Raw genomic sequence first — 17,842 nt, 5'->3', positions numbered from 1 at the left:
CGAATTTAATTATTTACTTTAAAATTAAAAGTAAACTTTCCATACACATGTCAAAATCTAAAAGAAAGCGTTAATCTATGGCCCAAATAACATGAACTCAGTAACGTTACTGCATTAAAGTTAGAGAATCTAGATCCTAATATTATTTCATTTTTCAGTAAAAAAAATATATTATTTTTAATATTATATATTCTTTAAATTTAAATATTAATATCATGAATACATTATTGTTTATAAATTTAAATTAAAGGATAAAATAAACTTTTTAATCTTTATTTTATTTATTTTGTTTAATTTGATCTCTATCGCATCTTTAAAAAAATTATTTTAGTATTTTATGTTTTGAAAATATTAAAATCGGTCCTTACCATCACACCAGAAAACATTAATGAATCATTTTGATCATTTGTAAAAACTTAAAAGACTTTGAACTTTCTTATACTGGATCAAATTTAAAATTTTTGAAAAAAAATCAGGACTAAAATGAACTTACTAAATAACATAAAGGACCAAAGTGCTTGAATCCACTTACAAACCTTTTTACCATTCCCAGCACGTGTACAAGTAGTGTCTTCTGGTGCTTTTTGGAATATGTTTTTCTGCATACGCAACACCTACACCACTAATGTCTTTTGTTAATTGTTTATGGAAGTATATTTATCAAAAGCTACAATCGAGTTGTCAATTTGCATGCCATCCTTGACAGCATCTACACATTTTTCATTAGCATGTCGACTAGGATTCTCATTGACAACGTTTAAAAGTGTAATAACAACTGGCTATTACACTAAGATAACAACTTTATAGATCATCTCCCCTCAACAAGTAGAGCAGCCGTGCTTTTGTCTCAAAAGTTAAAGGTTCAATCAAAGAGCTCTATAATGTTTGGTGCAGCAAAAAGAATGAGTCTAGCTATGCGTTCGTGGAGTTGAAGCAATGGTTTTTTCATTGTGACAGAGACTGGTTGGAATCATGTATAAGTGGTAGTGTAAGACTACCTAATAATTTGGGAAAATCATTGAAAGAGGCACATGAAATGGTTTAGTGAGGTAGACAAATGTCTAAGTGAAACACTTGAAAGTCAAAAGGGGTGCATGGTTTGGGGCTTTGGGCAATACTTCCTGGACGTGGGGTGTGTCTCCACTTCATGTGTTTTTTTAGTTTGCAAAATTGCATCAGATATCATGAAATTAGTTCATTACTTGCTTTTTTTATAATTTATATAATTCTTTTATTTTTTTAATAAAATAATAGTATATAATAAGTATCGAGTTAGATTTTAATTCATATTATATATATATATATTATTTATTTATAAGAATAAAAAAAATATTTTAAAAATTATAACAACTAACGTACCGTTCAATTAATTAAGTTTTTTTCCCTAACATAATTAAGTTAAAGTCTTTGGTAATTAATTATTTATGTAAAATACGTTCAATTAATTAAGCTTGTTTTTCCAATCAATTAAGTTAAAGTGTTTGATAGTTTATTATTGGCTTAATTAAGTTTTTCGTATTGAAATATAGATTATTTTTAGATTATTATTTAACATTCATTTTTTTTAATCAAGTACTTAAAAAATTGTATACTTCATTTTATTACCCATCGTTAAGTGATGAGATGACATACAAAATTGGATTTGATACTAAACATAAAATAGATATCTATATAGATAGATAATTTGAAACAAAATCAATTTAAATATGGAAAATGTATTCTAGGGGGGATTTTTTGTCTTTTCCTAGAGTCCGATTCCTATTCTTCTTGTTTGAGTCAAAATAGAAATATTTTAAGAATATCAATAAAATAATCTTTTTTAATCCCTTATCGAAAAATCTTATATCTTAATTTCTATTTTTTTCCAAAAGTATCATGTCATCACACTTTGTTATTAACATCTTAGTGTCATGTCATCACCTTATTTTCCTTCTTCCCCTTCTCCAACAAAAATCACCACCACCACCACACCATTCAATTCCTTCTCCCCTTTTTACCCTTATCCAACTAAAAACAACCCACCGCGCCACCAAACAGCTCACTTCACCAACAACTCACCTCATTGATCCATCTCCTCTCTTAATCGACAACGACAACAACAACAAAATCATCAACAAGATTATTAACAACACAAGCATACTCAACCACATCGAGGATGGTGGTGTGAATCCGTGAGGATGCTAATGCAACATAGATGCAACAACTCGTGTCTAAGCCAATCGTCGCGTGTGCACACCATCACCACCCAAATCCACCTATGTGCATGCGCAACAACAACGACCCAACCACCACCAACCATCGCATCATCATACACACCTCCACCCTCACCACCTCCATGCAGATCTGCCAAACACGACCCAAAACAACATCCCACGACCAAAAAACATTATCATCAACGCTTATTTTCACATATTCCTATTTTCTTTAATGTCGATGGTGTTGTAGTAGGGAAGAATTGGGCTCGGAGGTTGCGAAAGGAGCAAGGGACAGTGTCAAAAGGGAAGAAGGAAAAGAGGAAGAAGAGGAGAAGAGTTGGATTTGATTTTTTTTAAATTAAAAAAATTAATAAATAATTACATGGACATCTCTGTCTACATGTTTAATGATAAAATTTGATGACTTGACACTCTGTCTGTTACATTATTACTTAATAAAATGAAACTATCGACAAATATTAAAATGAAACGTAAATTTTTTTCAAATACTTGATTAAAAAAAATAAATTTTAGATAATAATTTAAAAATAATCGTAGGTATGAAAAATTTAATTAAACTTTTTTTATTTATATAAAATATGATACACTAGTATAAGGGTATAGCTTTTTGGATAAAGCTAGAGATAATCAAAGACGAAAGCACGAGTTAATCACAATTTAGTGAATTTATTTACTGATAAACTAGTTGTCTTGTCGGTGTGACAGGACATGCAAAATGGTAGGACAAGCTATGAGTCGTGTCCTTCGGTCATCCTATGACGGCGTTCCACGTATTGTTTTTGTGTGAAAAGTAAAAATAAAAAGCGAGAATCCAACAGCCGCCGGCAAATTCCGTTCAATTCTGCTCCGTGTCTTCCTTCGCACCAACTTGACTTGAACTCACGTCTTAATATTATTATTATTCCTTCACTTTTCCAAAAGGTTCGTCCCACTTTGCTGTTTCACTTTATCTACTAGCTTCTTTTGATTGCTGTTCATCCTGTTTATTTATTTGTTTATTTAAATTTGTTCAATATTCTGCCTCACGAACTATATTTATAAACATACTTATTTCAATTTCACGATCCTATTCAATGCTTCGTTTCGTTTGGTTGAAGACTTGAAAGTCAATCCCTGAAATGTTTTCCAGACTTTTTTGAAATCCATAACAAAAAACAATTGTTTAATTTTTTAAGAAGTTTATATTTTAAATTTCTCTGTAGAGACTCGTAAATTTTGGGCCCAGAAAATGGTTTATGATCTTCAGTTAGTTTTCTTTGCATCGTGTTACGTGTTAGTGGGAAAACTTGGAATATATATATTTTTCCGCCATTTTGTTTGCGACTGTAAAGAAATGTTGTCAAAATGGCAATGAAAGGAAAACGGCTGCTGATTTAATTAGTTAGCACATACGACTCCTATAGTCGTTTTTGAAAATTCAGAATAGTTGATATTGATAGCACTACTTTTGATTTATCACATGAAAAGCCAACTTAGATAACATGACCATGCCTTGTGCAACTAATTAACCTCCATACATCTATGAATTGAACGGATGACGTCATGTGTGGATATGGATTTTCTTTACTGTTATAAACTATGGGACGGTGGAAGTTGACCCCCTTCAACTAATGATTTTGCTATAATGCAGGAATACATATTTGATCCAATTCATATTCTGTAACATGAAATTATATTTATTTTTTTTTTCAATTTCTTTACGTATATTTAAACCCTTGATCTTGTTCAAGTAAGATTGTGAACATTTGATCTTGATTGGCCATAAAAAGGGCGATTGGTAGTTATGAGTTGGAGTTGTTCACACCCACCCATTTGAGTGCAAAATATGCAATGAAAATAGGAGTGCATTTCCTCCCAAAATTGGGGAGACGATTTGCAACCAATAAAACGGGAAATATGAGTATTTACCAAGTAGTGGTGTAATTGTTGACCTTAATGCTCAAATTTGTGGGTTTTCTCCTCACTTAATGGTGCTTAACTTTTCCTCACTTCTACTCAATGTGGGACTTCACTTCACACTTGTACTCCAACAAGAAGGTAGCAGAAGGTTCCAACAGTGTCGCCAGCGGCAAGGAATTTAATGGCTTAGCATTGATTGGCGGAGGAGCAATTGGATCTGGGGCCATAGGTTTAGGGTTTGAGGATCAGACTAAGTTCCAGATACTGTATTGAATTTCAGAGAGAATTTAGAGAGAAGCATTTGTATTCTGTAAAATGAATTCAACCTAAGAAAAACAGAACTACAACAGGTATTTATAGGAGACAAGTTAGAGACTCTAAGCTCTAACGAACTCTAACTAACTCTGAGTTAGTTAGAGATGACAGCTGGAAGTTTTAGAGCTGAAGGCTGAAAGAGATAGTCTACTGAACTACTTCTGTACAGATGAAAAAATGTTTTACAGACTATACCCATACTCTAATATACAATTAAGACATCCAGTAAGCTTGTAAGCTGCCAAGGTAGTAACTAAATTATATTACTTTTATTTCTGTATTATATGTTTTGAAATGTAAAAATGCTATCTCTTGATTCCATGTGCAATTTATGCAGTTTTGAGTCATTATTTGTCTCAGTTTGGTTCCCATCTTTGCCGTTGCATTTTGATTGCCATTTTCATTTTCTGCAGCACATGGCTTGAACATCTGTGGTTTTCCTAATGGCACAAGATACTGTTTCTGGTGTTGACTCGCCTCGGCGACGTCTATTACGAGATCAGGTTCAAGTGGTTAAAAGAAAGGATTCCAATCGCTATGAAATTGTTCCTATCCAAGATTCTTTGTCATTTGAGAAAGGATTCTTCATATTTATTCGTGCATGCCAGTTGTTGGCTCAAAAGAACAATGGAATCATATTAGTAGGAGTTGCAGGTCCATCTGGAGCAGGGAAAACTGTTTTCACCGAGAAGGTCCTCAATTTTATGCCAAGCATAGCTGTCATAACAATGGATAATTATAATGATTCTAGTAGAATTATTGATGGAAACTTTGATGGTAAGTTTTCTCTTCTATTTACTTTCACATAATCTACAATGAGTGCATACATCTATTTTTTGTTTCATTTTGGGTTTTGCAAAGTTTTCTTGATCTTATATATCTCTTTTTTGTTCTGAGAGTGAGGATTACAGGGCTAACTATTACTTCGTGTTACCTGTGACTTCATGATTATATGACTTTGAACTTGTATTTTGCCAAAGTTACTTCTGCTGCAGCACTATTGCTATGCAGTTCAGAAGAACGCACATACACGGACATATGAAGAAGAGGAAAAAAATTAGGGTTCGAAGAACAACAAAGTGACATTTGTTTATTTCTCTTTATGTTCTCCATATGAATGTGTAGTAACTATAATGCTATAAACTTATAATTTCAAATTTATTAGTTGGATTGTCTCTTTCTTTTAAAGCAACCTTCAATGATCCCAGTGTATCTTTTTGTCTTCTCCAAGTCTTGAAATGGGTTTATGCACATTTTGTTGATTTTCCCTGGACCAATCTCAAGCTATTTTTTGTTAGGCAAGAGCTAAGAATAGCATTTTATATCTCTAGCTTAGCATCCAGGTTCTCTATGGCTGGTGACAGAACTAGTGTCAAGATTTTTTTGGGGGGTGGGGGTTTGGAACTGATGAAAATCTAGAAGAGGTAGGATGAAAGGCCCTTGCTACTTTATTGCACATAGTAGATTGCAAGGCCTCCAATCTATTACATGTTCAACATATATTTGAGTTAGAAATCATCTGGCTTTAATATGAACAAACAACATCAACGAGATATCATTAGACACATTGTATATTTAGCTAATTTTGAAGTATAATCAAATGATGTAGTGAGACAAGACAATTGCTATATTGCTGGCAAATCACCACTACTGTCTAGGACCGTCTCTTTTATGCTGTCTGGCTGATAATACTAAAATAATTTTACCACACTTAGATGGAGCAACTTTCTAATCTTGAAATGTATTGAGTATTGACAACTGTATAGATTCCAGATACTTTGTCATTATTTCCGAGGAACATATGGAGGCCTAATAGTAAATATTACTCAATTACTGATTCTTTTGCATCCACTACGCAACACACGCACATTGCACACACACGCACGGACAGGCGTATCATCTATTATTGGTAATATTGATGAGTTCCCCATAGTATCTAATCTTATTTTACTCTTTTAGTTTCTAAGAAATACTTTTACTTGTTTATCATATTAGTCAATACATAGGAAGGGATGTTATGCAACACAGCTTTCTAATGTCATTGTTATTTGAAACAGACCCTCGGTTGACAGATTATGATACCTTGCTCGAAAATATACAGGGTCTTAAAGCAGGGAAGCCTGTTCAAGTTCCAATATACGATTTCAAGTCTAGTTCTCGCATAGGTTACAGGTTGTGTACCTTTTTAATTTTCTCATTTTTAGAATATGCATGAGTTCATTTTGTAGCTGTGCCATCTAGGTTTAATCTCACAAATTAGGGAAACCTGGAAAAGAGAATACAAAACCTAATGATATTTAACTATGTTTTCTATGGGTCAAGCTATTAGATTTGAAATGCTTTACGTGTGGAATTGGAAAATCATTGTAATTTCTGCTTATCTGCAGTTTAATTATTTTTGGATTATCCGTGAATAAAAGATTATTCAATAATTGAGTGTGATAAAATCAGTTTCATGTTTGTATAATGTTGGAAATTGCCAAACACCCACCTAATTAATATAGTTCACAAATGCATGTATATTATCAACCAGCAACATATTGTAGTTTGCTCTCTCGGTCTCTATTATTACTCTTGAGAATCTCTCTCTCTCTCTCTCTTTTATTATCTACTTTGCATGAGTAATTGTGCACCTATGTGTGCATTCACCTTTGAACATCCAGGTACACACAAAACAAAGCACATACACGCACAGGAATGTCTATTGTGTGGACAGATGAGGTGCAGGACAAAATATGTAAATTGGGACGAGCCTTAGCACTAGAAATAGCATCACATTATTCCAACCCAGGATGTTTTACCTTTATGTTTATTTTGTTGATTTATTTTGTATTGAGGGTGAGTTGTGCCTTGGTGACCAGTTGGTCATGGGTTCAAATCCAGAAACAACCTCTTTGTATATGCAAGCTTAAGACTGCTAATAATGGCCCTCTCGATACCTTCTCATAGCGAGGGCCAAGGGTGAGGAGCCTTCTGGCAGCAGAGTAAGTTAGTTTTTTGTTGATTTCTTTTGTACTGTTTTGCTTACAGGACTGTTGAAGTCCCTAGCTCTCGTATTGTAATCATAGAAGGCATCTATGCATTAAGTGAAAAATCACGACCTTTGCTTGATCTTCGTGTTTCTGTCACTGGTGGAGTTCATTTTGATCTTGTCAAGCGTGTTTTGCGGGACATTCATCGTGCCGGTCAAGAGCCTGAAGAAATAATCCATCAAATCTCTGAAACGGTTTTTCACTGATCTCATGTTATAATTTTTTTAGGACTTTTGAAAACTTGCATCTGTAAGACTAAGGCACCTGCTATAATTTTTAACTATTGTTTTGTTTCCTTTTGCAGGTGTATCCTATGTATAAAGCTTTTATTGAGCCAGATCTCAAAACAGCTCATCTAAAAATTATTAACAAGTTTAATCCATTCTCTGGATTCCAGAATCCCACTTACATATTGAAGGTGACCCTATGCTATGCTATCATAGTAAGATTCTTTATATTTTCAAGTGTCTTTTTGATGATGCATTGTGTTGATTGTTTCTACCATTTTAGTCAGCAAGAGCTGTGACAGTTGATCAAATCAAGGCAATTATTGCTGCAGAGCATACTGAAACCAAAGAGGAAACGTATGACATATTTCTTCTACCCCCTGGGGAAGACCCTGAAGCTTGTCAATCATATCTGAGAATGAGAAACCGTGATGGAAAGTACAATCTCATGTTTGAGGTTAGGTGATTGAAAACTTTTTAGATTATTGTAGTTTTATTATTTTTTGAGAGAATGTCTAGCAAGGCATAAACCTTTTTTTTGTGTGGTGGGATTAGGAACTTATACAAAACTTATTTGAATTTGAACTTATGAAAGAGGCTTATGACCTTCTTATAAGTTCTTTTTAACTTATTTCATTAATCTTCAGGGAAAAACTTATCAAAGTTCTTTGGTAAACTTCATAGTCAAGCTTATGAATAAGCTCTTATTAAATATGTGCTTAATTAAGCTATTCACCCAAATGCATCCTTTGTCTAATTAGCTAATATGCATTTATTTTATGCCACTGCTTCACTCATGATAATGTGATATTGTTTACTTAGTTAAAAGTTTATTAAAAACCTTCTGCAAGGAAAAACATAGCTACCACTTCATGGTATTGTGACACTCAATGATAATGAATAGGAAAAAAAAACTGATAAAATTTTCATTTTTAAAAAGCTTCAACTCAAACTTTTTTGTGGTGTATATACCTACAACAGCTTCTTTGCAAATTGAGTCCTTGTAATTAATGAAACATCTATTCCTACTTGTTTCCCTCCTTTTACTGCCTTCAGTATGTTTTTTGTCTCAAACCTCTTTCTTTGGTTGACGCTTTTTCCAATGATTTGTGGGTTATTCTCTTTTCTTTCTCTCTTTTTTGTTTTATCTCTATGGTTGTGCTGTGTCATTTTGTGTGTATGCATATGTGCTTCTAAAAAACATTGGATAAAGCGTGAAACATGAAGTTTGTTTCAAGAAGTTTGACAAATATTTCAAAAGCCCTTGTTTCACAATGGAGGATAGTATTGACATTTCAATTTTCAATCTCACGGCTTTGCAGATCTTATCTTTCAACATCCTTCTATAACTACCTTCTTGAGTTTGAAATTTGCTGAGAAGTTTGCAGTTAGAAGCAAAATTACTGCAAAAACTCTATAGTGATAGTGCATTATTGTTTTCAGGAATGGGTGACAGATAGTCCATTCATAATATCACCTAGAATTACTTTTGAGGTCAGCGTGCGCCTTCTTGGAGGGCTGATGGCCTTGGGATACACAATTGCAGCTATCCTGAAAAGAAGCAGCCATGTCTTTCATGATGATAAAGTGACCATAAAAACTGATTGGCTAGAACAACTTAATCGCACCTATGTTCAGGTATAACAGCATATTGTTCATATCTTTCCCTTACATATTTTTACACCTGTTGATTATGTGATAAGTAGTTTTAATCTACCCTTACTGTTTGCTGTCCATCAGTGGTACTATCACCCATAGATTCCTGTTCTTTATCTGCAGATATAATTTGTAAAACATTAAAATTTTCAGTACTATATGTACCCTATTTATGACCTGCCATACACATACACATCTGGTTTACTTCCCCTTTGCCCTCCATTCTTCTGTTGAGTGTTGTCCTCCCACTAGTTAACATCCTATTTCTCCATTTTTGTAATTAATATTTGATCTGCTGGTCACAATTCTAGTTGTGGAAACTGCTTTTCCATTTATGAGGGCAATGCTTTTTGATCCTCCCCTAGGCCTTGGGCTGCCATTTTTTGTTTTTTTCTTTATTAACCTTCATTATGGTAAATCCGTCTTGCCTCAGGATTTTGTTACACGTGCTACAAACAATATTATCAGTGTTTTCTCTCTTTTCCCTTCTTTATTGACTCCCATCTTCTCTGTCATATGCCTTTGATGGGTAGAGACTAGAGGTGGCTTGGGAATCATTTTTAATATATTTATGTGGTGAATGTCAAACAGCTGGTGCTTACGAAGTACATGTGGAAGAAGGACTGAATGTCTGCCAATTATATTTGTTGGTAGTTCATAGTATCTTTGTACTAATACAACATCTTATATAAGTTGACTTTATTTAGGAAATATCAACTATAATGTGTTTCTTTTGTTGTCAGTAACTAAATACTTGTTCATGTTGTTTTGAAGGTTCAAGGGAAAGACAGAAACTATTGTAAATTTGTAGCAGAGAAACTGGGGTTGGATGGTTCCTATGTTCCTCGCACTTACATTGAACAAATCCAGCTTGAAAAGCTTGTAAATGATGTGATGGTATGAGCCATCATACAACCTTTTGCTTGTTGTTTACATTTTTGTATGCTGAATCGCTGATCTGATCAAACTGCAGGCATTGCCAGATGATCTTAAGACAAAACTCAGCATAGATGATGACTTGGTTTCAAGCCCCAAAGAAGCCCTTTCCAGAGCTTCTGCAGATAGGAGAATGAAGTATCTTAATCGGTACTTATTAATTTTCATTACCTATTTGAGTTGCCTTAAAAAGAATATTGATATGTATTCTACTTACTTTTCATATTTGGTACAAGAATTTCTTAATCTGATTAAAAATTTGTGAAAGTAAGGTTTTTGTGATATTTTTCTCATGTTTGTCTTCTGCAGTGGTATTTCACAATCATATTCAACTCAAAGGGACAAGATTCTACCTAAGCTGACTAAACTTGCTATAAATAACAGAAGATTCGATGCAAGAGCGCTAGAATCACCTGCACCAATTGCTAACCAAGTAAGATATGTTTTCCTTGAGAAGTCATTCAATTAAAATAATTTTGGCCTCTTCATTCATCAATGTATCACTTGCTGTATCTTATTTTGTGAACATGGAAAAGCTACCTGTTGAGTCCATAGAGAGAAATGTTGAAAAGAATAATGATATACAATTGTACTGCATATTGGCATGAAATTTCAGAGAGAATATATAGCTAGTTTATATTAAAATTTTGTGGAAATTATATTTACATAATTTTTTGGCAGAGACAAAGTGCTACAATTAATAGCTGTTCGCTTTTGTGTCTTAAGAGGTTTAATTTTCTGCTTATTTCTTATAACAGTGTTTAACTGTTGTGTTGTGTCTGAGTAGACCACACCTCATGCTATTTATAATATGAAAAAGGAATTAGTATTGATTATAAGGTCAATCAATTACTGATTAATAGGAAATAGAATATTCTAATAATAAATACATTATCAAGACATAATCTCACATTTCTCTACCCATCTAAATTATTCTTCTACTGATATTTGCTTTTGAGTTGTCCAGGGAGTCATCACACAGCTTTCTGATCAAATTTCCACATTAAATGAAAGAATGGACGAATTCACCTCCCGTATTGAAGAGCTGAATTCAAAGTTCGCTATCAGTAAAGATTCAGCAGCCAGTCAACAAAACTTGGCTTTACAGGCTGAGGCCTGCAATGGCTCTGGCCCCACTTCCTTCTTTGTAACTGGACTAAGCAATGGCTCATTGACTGGATCATTGCTACCTAATTCTTCATCATCTTCTCAATTGGCTAATAAAGAGTCTCCCCTGATGGAAGAGGTAGGTTAGGTGATAGGCATTAATAGTTCTGTAGATTACATATATGCATACTGTATATAGTATATACTATATCCTATGTGTCTGCTGAGTGTAGAGATGCATTCTATGTCTCCCGTGAGGTAGATATGATATGAGGGAACTCTAAATGAGAAAAGATAAAAATAAAATTGTATACAGTTTTGTTGCCTTGTACCCTGCGTATGTTAAGGAATACAAAATAGGAACTGTTAAATGAAAAATACAAAAATTTATAGTCTTGAAATTCCAAAAAACAATTAAATACTTTTTAAAGTAATCAGGAATAATTCAATGAAGATTAGTAATGCTATCTACCCATTTGCTCAATCTGTTGAGCAATATTTATGGTCCCCTTTAAAATTCTTGTAACATGGGAATAATATCCTCTTAAACAAGTGTTGGATACTATTTTTAGATTTGCAGTGACCTGGTCTAACATTTTCATTACATCCAATCTCCCTTCATTTCAGACATTTCCATTAAGATGGTGTCAGGTTATTCCAATTTGGAGAAAGAAAATTAATACTATCATCTTATTTGTTAGAGCTAGTCGTTAGTCAGTAGCAAAATTTGGAGTGGTTTTCTACTTCAAAATTTTGCCTGGAGCAATGAAACATATAGGGTATTTATTTTTATTGTTATTATTTTTTCAAAATAGGTACTAGTTATTGCACGAGGACAACGTCAAATCATGCATCAACTAGACACTCTGAGCAATTTTTTGCATGAATACTTTGGAGAAAGGTCACGCCTGGGAAGACCAGACCATACAGGAAGAATGCGTGAAGCTGAATCCGTTGCCATCCCCCTGGTTCTGACTCTGGCCTTTGGTGCTGTTGGTGTGCTTTTGTTCAGAGGTTTTACATCCCAAAAATAATGTGTATATATTTTGTTTCTTGTCAAATTGTCATCACTGTGTATGAGACAAACTTCATAAGTATATCTAAAGCATAAAGGGTTTATGAAAACAATTACCAATCTGTGAGGGACTGCCTCACATTAAAGTAGTAGTATGTTGGCATTCACTTAAGCTGTAATATATAGCTTCTGTATATCTTTTTTTTCCTCGTTAAATAATTCGTCTACTTGGTGGAATACCGAACTTGCATTGCATATATTATAATTGTTCTTTATTCTCATTAGCTTTTCCCCTTGACATTTCATTTTATGATTTATGTGAATAGATCAGCCGTTTGATTGTTTTAGTGGCGAGTTGCTCAGCGTCTGCAAGAAGGAAGAAAATTTTCTTTACCGCGTGTTTAGTTTCTCGTCTCAAACCAACTGGCCTGTCTCCTCTCTAAAGTAGTAAAAAGAAAGTACATTTTTTCTGTGTTTTGACAATAAATTTAAGATAGACATATAAATATATATTTGTTTGGTTACGCGTGTCCCTTCTAGAATTACATAAAATTTAAAAATAGATGTACATAGCCAACACAACTAAAAACACATTTAATAAGTTACCAAGAAAAACACATTTAATAGACCCAACAGATTTTAGTACAGCACGTATTTATATGAAATAGCTATTTTAACTCCGATGCATATGATGTCATATCCATGCCTAATCAATACCTTAATGCTCATTTTACATTTTCTATCAAGCAATTGTTGCTTAATGGATTGTCCTCGTAGAGTTGCTCGAGCTGTCAAAGTTATTTGAGGAGCCAAATCTGTTCTACAGTTATTTGCTTGATTATTTTATAGTTTCTTTCCCGGCAATTGGAGTTCAGTAGCTCACTATTCTAGTTGTTTGTTTGCATTCTTCGTTCCTTTGCAAACAGTCAAACACTGTCAACTTAGGTTTTTTTTTTTTTGTAGGCGCAGTTCCTTTTCTGGTCGTGGATTGCTGTTCTCACCTCCCCCTCTTTTTTTACCCCTTATTTTTACAAAAAATGTAGCAAATTACCATTTTACTCACTATTATTTTCTCTTTTCTTTAATCCTTCTTCTCATCTCATCTGTCAAATACATAATCAAAACATATTTCCATTATGTATTGTTCACATGGAAAATGTGTTTCTATTCTGTTAGGGGCCCATCCTCCATGCCCAATGGATAGTGTTTTTATTGTGCATAATATATAATGAAAATGTGTTTTCATTATGAATGGGGAGAACACCCCTAATCAGGGATGGATGCATGTTAGGCACTATGAGTACAGTTGTCCCTACAAGATAATATTTTTTATTCATACATTTGATATAAAAAAATTGCCCCCATAAAAACCAAGTGGACCCATATACAAAACTTGCCCCCATAGACAAACCTAAGAGATTAAAAAAAATTGATACTCTTTTTATTGTTTTGATCCTACAATACAAAAAGCATATAGAAAGTCAATGACAAACATACATCTTGACTCAATTGTAATTTGTTAAAGCTTATGAGTAATTTGAATATTTTTATCATAAAATTATATATTTTGTAAAAATATAACATATTGTTTTCTTTTTCCCACTAAAAAAAATTTCTGGATCCACCCATGCTCCTAATGCAAGTATACAATGGAAACACTTTGTGTATACTGGATAATGGAAATGCGGGAGTATTTTAAAAAAAAGAAGAATAAAACAAAATATGATGTGAAATTAGCAAAATATTAGGTTGGAATAGGAGAGCCCTTTCTGGTCCATTAGATAAGCCCAAATTTTAATCCCATTATAAGATGGGTGATGTTAGGTGCATCGAGCCCAACATTTTAAGTGAATAGGCGAAAATGTCCTCCACTCAAGTTGATCCGTAGGACTCATATGGATCAACTTGATCTGTATGAGTCATGGTTGATCCATATGAGCTATACGAATCAACTTGATTTGTATGTTTCTTACGGATCAACTTGATCCGTATGTGTAATTTTAACTTACGGATCAACTTGATCCGTACTTATAACTTACACATACGGATCAATTCACGCACACCCAGCAAAATGGCATACCTTAAATGCCGACGACGACGAAACAACCACCGCAACAATCACCACCGACCCCTAACACTTTCACCTTGACCCAAGCGGCAACTCTCTCAACAATGAAAAACCAACACAAACCAATAACAAAGGGAGAAAGAGAAGAAAAAAACAATGGAGGCGTAAGAGAAAAAATAACACTGCAATCAACTTCAAAAGGAAGAAGACACCAAGAGCATTTAGGGAAATAAAAAAGTTGTTGGGTGCAAAAATAATAATGCTGGTGCACCTAGCATCATCCTTATGAGGTTGGGTCTGACCAAATCATGGAGTGGCCCGAGTAAACATTTGATAAGTCACGCGCGGCGCTATAGCGTGTGAAACCTAAATTAAACCCTAGCTAGATAAAAGGGTCTAAAGCTTTGAACTTTCAAGCTTCTTTCTTCTTCGCCAATTCAGATCGCAGACAGACACAGAGAGTGAGAGAGGGAGATGGGGAGCGACAGCGAGGCAGAGAAGTCGGTGCAGAAAGAGAAGGAGAAGAAGAAGATGTTGGCCCTGGCTCCCATTGCTAAACCTCTTGCTGGGAAGAAGCTTTGCAAGCGAACCCTAAAACTTGTTCGTAGAGGTTAGCTTTATGATCCATTCGCATTCTCTCAATTTGTCTGTGTTTTTTTTTTATTTGCTGCTTGGTGTTAGTTAAGTATATATATTGTGTTGTTTCAGCTGCCGAACACAAATGCTTGAAAAGAGGAGTGAAGGAGGTCGTTAAAAGTATAAGGAGAGGTCATAAAGGGTCTGTCTGTTTTCTTTCTAACTTTTTCTTTCTCACAAAAACATTAGAAATGCTTACCCTAATTTTCCGGTATTGTGAATGCAGATTGTGTGTGATTGCTGGGAACATATCACCGATTGATGTCATCACTCATGTTCCTATTCTTTGTGAAGAGTCTGACATTCCTTATATTTATGTCCCATCTAAAGAAGTACGCAACCAACTCTGCATTCCATATCTTGATTATGTTTGTGTTCCATATGTCTTTTTGCTATTATTGTAGACCTCTTGCTTTACCTCTTTCAAGTCCCAATTTTTTTTCATTAATGTTTTCCCCTCCCTCATAAGAAATATTGAAGCACCAAACATGAGTGAGATGATGCATCTACTGGAGGAACTTGAATGCATGTTTTTAGTTGTTCATCTAACACTTATAGCAACACTAATGTAATTATCATAATGAATTAGACACGTTTTTTTTTTGTTTTGTTTTAATTTAACTGAATATCAGAGAACTGCATAATAAGAAGAAACCAAAATACTTTTAGCTCAGTTTATGAAACAAAGGATCTTGTTGTTTCCCCCTGCATATCCAATTTTCAACTGATTTGAACCTTGTGGGGAAGTTTTAAATCACATACCTATTCTTAAGTACTACTGACTTTACCATTCTTTGTTGCTTCTGTGACCTGCACGGCATATCATTGTGTTATCACTTATCATTTCATTTTAAATGTGGGAGTAAGAGTTGGAGAAACATGGATATTTTTTCTATAACTGTTGGTTATTGTTGTTCATGCTATCTCATATATCATGTTCAAGAAACTCCAATTACTATGCAAGTTCACTTAAAGTTTGTTATTTATATTGTTTTTCCAGGATCTTGCAGGCGCAGGAGCAACAAAGAGGCCTACTTGCTGTGTTCTGGTACAGACAAAGCCTGCAAAGGGTGAAATAGAGCAAGGGGAACAAGAGAAACTAAAGTCAGATTATGATCAAGTTGTAGCGGAAGTTACTGAGCTTACAACTTCACTCTTTTGAATTAAGCACACATGTATCTACTGTTTGTTTCAGCTGGATTAACATGTGGTATTAGTGTGCCTTACAATCAATTGATGTATGAATTTTATTATTTTTCTATCTTGCTTATTATTTTCTTGTCATATAGTCTACCACTGCCTTATCATTTGCATAATTTGCCTTGTCCACCTTCATGATTTTCCCATGAGGATGCCCGAAGCAATCTTGATTTGAATTTGGAATCTTCTCTTTGGTCATAGTTCTCTACAATTTACAGGGTTTAGGATTTTGATCTTTTTCTTTCCTTGATTCGTGAATCGCATCTAGAGTAAATGTTTCTGAAAGAAGCTTATTGGATGTGTGATGAATTCAGAAAGACTGGCCTGTATAAATTATGCAAATTTACATTCATAGTAAATATATTATTTTAATCTCTGACGAGGTACATACTTATAGTTTAATTTAGGAGAGGAATTAAGAGATGAAATATTAAAAATGTATATATGTAACAATCTATATTGTTTTTCTATTTATAAATAAAAAAATTAATTTTTTTAGTGTATATTTAAAATATATCATTTATTATATCATTTAATAACTTTTAATTATAATAAATAAATTCAGTGCATCTCGAGGGTTGGGTTTATGATTTTTTTTTACGGTGAGGATATTTTGTTTTCAGAAAGAAAAAAAAATCCAGTGATTGATAGAATAAATAAATTATAAGAAATTTAAATGAATGAATAAATTATAACAAATTTAAATTTGTCATTTACATTTGTTGACTTTTTATAGTAATTATTTTAAAACTTATTCCTAATATTATTTTTAATTACTTGACTGTATAAAAATTCTTTTGTCGTGTCGGTGCATAGACCTAAGAATAAGATAGAAATAGTTAGGACGACTAGAATTATCGGGCATTGAATCTCTGGCCTTAGCCTGCCTACCAGTCTTGATTGCAAGAAGAGAAGCACTATTTACCCATAATAAATATATAAAAAAAGGCATATTATATGAATTTTTTCTTTCAAATAAATTGCTTAACTTATAAGATATTTCAAAAGAATTACTTTTGATATTTATAAATTTAAAGTAAATGTAATATATAAATAAATTAAACCATATTAATATATATTTGTTTATTTATTAAATACAGTAATTAATTAGAGTAATTAGATAAAAATGAATAAAAACATAAAATTGTAATTAAGTTTAATTTTTTAATTAATATTTATCATATGTTTATCCAAGTAGAGTTGAGTTTGACTTTTTTAAACACTATCTAACTATTTCGTACAATAACATAATAAAAAAATTATATATTAATATTTGTATTAAAGTTTATTTTACTTATATATATACTCAATTCTTCAATGAAGCCTTTGTTCTGTTTTTGTTGTTGGAATTAAGATATTGTTCTGGCCGTATTAGTGTTACTGATGTATTCTCCCCCCAACGGTTGAATTAGTGAATCATTCTTAACAATTGCTAAGTCTGTTGAATTTTGTTGTCCACATTTAGGTGAATAGGTGCATGTCCACAATTATTGTTATTATTGATCTTGACTCGACTCGTAACATTGGAATCAAAC

The 17,842-nt window shown here is 33.3% G+C and overlaps 2 protein-coding genes across 4 annotated transcripts; both read left to right on the top strand.

The window, feature by feature from the left end:
• Nucleotides 1-2,913: 2,913 nt before the first annotated feature.
• On the top strand, nucleotides 2,914-12,660 carry LOC114393173 (inorganic pyrophosphatase TTM1-like). Of its 2 annotated transcripts, none has more exons than XM_028354438.1 (12): nucleotides 2,914-3,137; nucleotides 4,844-5,207; nucleotides 6,488-6,602; nucleotides 7,461-7,656; nucleotides 7,767-7,880; nucleotides 7,973-8,146; nucleotides 9,133-9,327; nucleotides 10,120-10,242; nucleotides 10,319-10,431; nucleotides 10,591-10,714; nucleotides 11,249-11,527; nucleotides 12,204-12,660. In XM_028354438.1, the coding sequence occupies exons 2-12, from the start codon at nucleotides 4,874-4,876 to the stop codon at nucleotides 12,420-12,422; spliced, it is 1,986 nt and encodes a 661-aa protein (XP_028210239.1). In that variant the 5' UTR covers nucleotides 2,914-3,137; nucleotides 4,844-4,873; the 3' UTR covers nucleotides 12,423-12,660. The 2 variants fall into 2 exon arrangements, with proteins under 2 accessions (XP_028210239.1, XP_028210240.1); XM_028354439.1 differs by lacking the exon at nucleotides 2,914-3,137 and adding an exon at nucleotides 3,218-4,676.
• Nucleotides 12,661-14,862: 2,202 nt separating this feature from the next.
• Nucleotides 14,863-16,492, top strand: LOC114392363 (H/ACA ribonucleoprotein complex subunit 2-like protein). 2 transcript variants are annotated; one of them, XM_028353479.1, is made up of 4 exons: nucleotides 14,873-15,081; nucleotides 15,180-15,249; nucleotides 15,334-15,439; nucleotides 16,108-16,492. In XM_028353479.1, exons 1-4 carry the CDS (start codon nucleotides 14,946-14,948, stop codon nucleotides 16,267-16,269), a joined length of 474 nt encoding a protein of 157 aa, XP_028209280.1. In that variant the 5' UTR covers nucleotides 14,873-14,945; the 3' UTR covers nucleotides 16,270-16,492. The 2 variants fall into 2 exon arrangements, with proteins under 2 accessions (XP_028209279.1, XP_028209280.1); XM_028353478.1 differs by having other exon boundaries at nucleotides 14,863-15,081; nucleotides 15,180-15,439.
• Nucleotides 16,493-17,842: the final 1,350 nt, after the last annotated feature.

The sequence above is a fragment of the Glycine soja genome, chromosome 17, assembly GCF_004193775.1.
Source record: "Glycine soja cultivar W05 chromosome 17, ASM419377v2, whole genome shotgun sequence".
Lineage (NCBI taxonomy): Eukaryota > Viridiplantae > Streptophyta > Magnoliopsida > Fabales > Fabaceae > Glycine > Glycine soja.
Note: the sequence above shows the minus strand (reverse complement) of the source record. Positions and strands in the feature narration are given on the sequence as shown.

What these genes read in the sequence shown, in the direction of transcription:
- LOC114392363 (XM_028353478.1), top strand. Translation starts at nt 14,946, where the DNA reads ATGGGGAGCGACAGCGAGGCAGAGAAGTCGGTGCAGAAAGAGAAGGAG. An exon ending in CCTAAAACTTGTTCGTAGAG is followed by an intron (nt 15,082 to 15,179) that starts GTTAGCTTTATG and finishes GTGTTGTTTCAG; the next exon opens with CTGCCGAACACAAATGCTTG. An exon ending in TTTATGTCCCATCTAAAGAA is followed by an intron (nt 15,440 to 16,107) that starts GTACGCAACCAA and finishes TTGTTTTTCCAG; the next exon opens with GATCTTGCAGGCGCAGGAGC.
- LOC114393173 (XM_028354438.1), top strand. Translation starts at nt 4,874, where the DNA reads ATGGCACAAGATACTGTTTCTGGTGTTGACTCGCCTCGGCGACGTCTA. An exon ending in TCCATCAAATCTCTGAAACG is followed by an intron (nt 7,657 to 7,766) that starts GTTTTTCACTGA and finishes TTCCTTTTGCAG; the next exon opens with GTGTATCCTATGTATAAAGC. An exon ending in TTAATCGCACCTATGTTCAG is followed by an intron (nt 9,328 to 10,119) that starts GTATAACAGCAT and finishes GTTGTTTTGAAG; the next exon opens with GTTCAAGGGAAAGACAGAAA.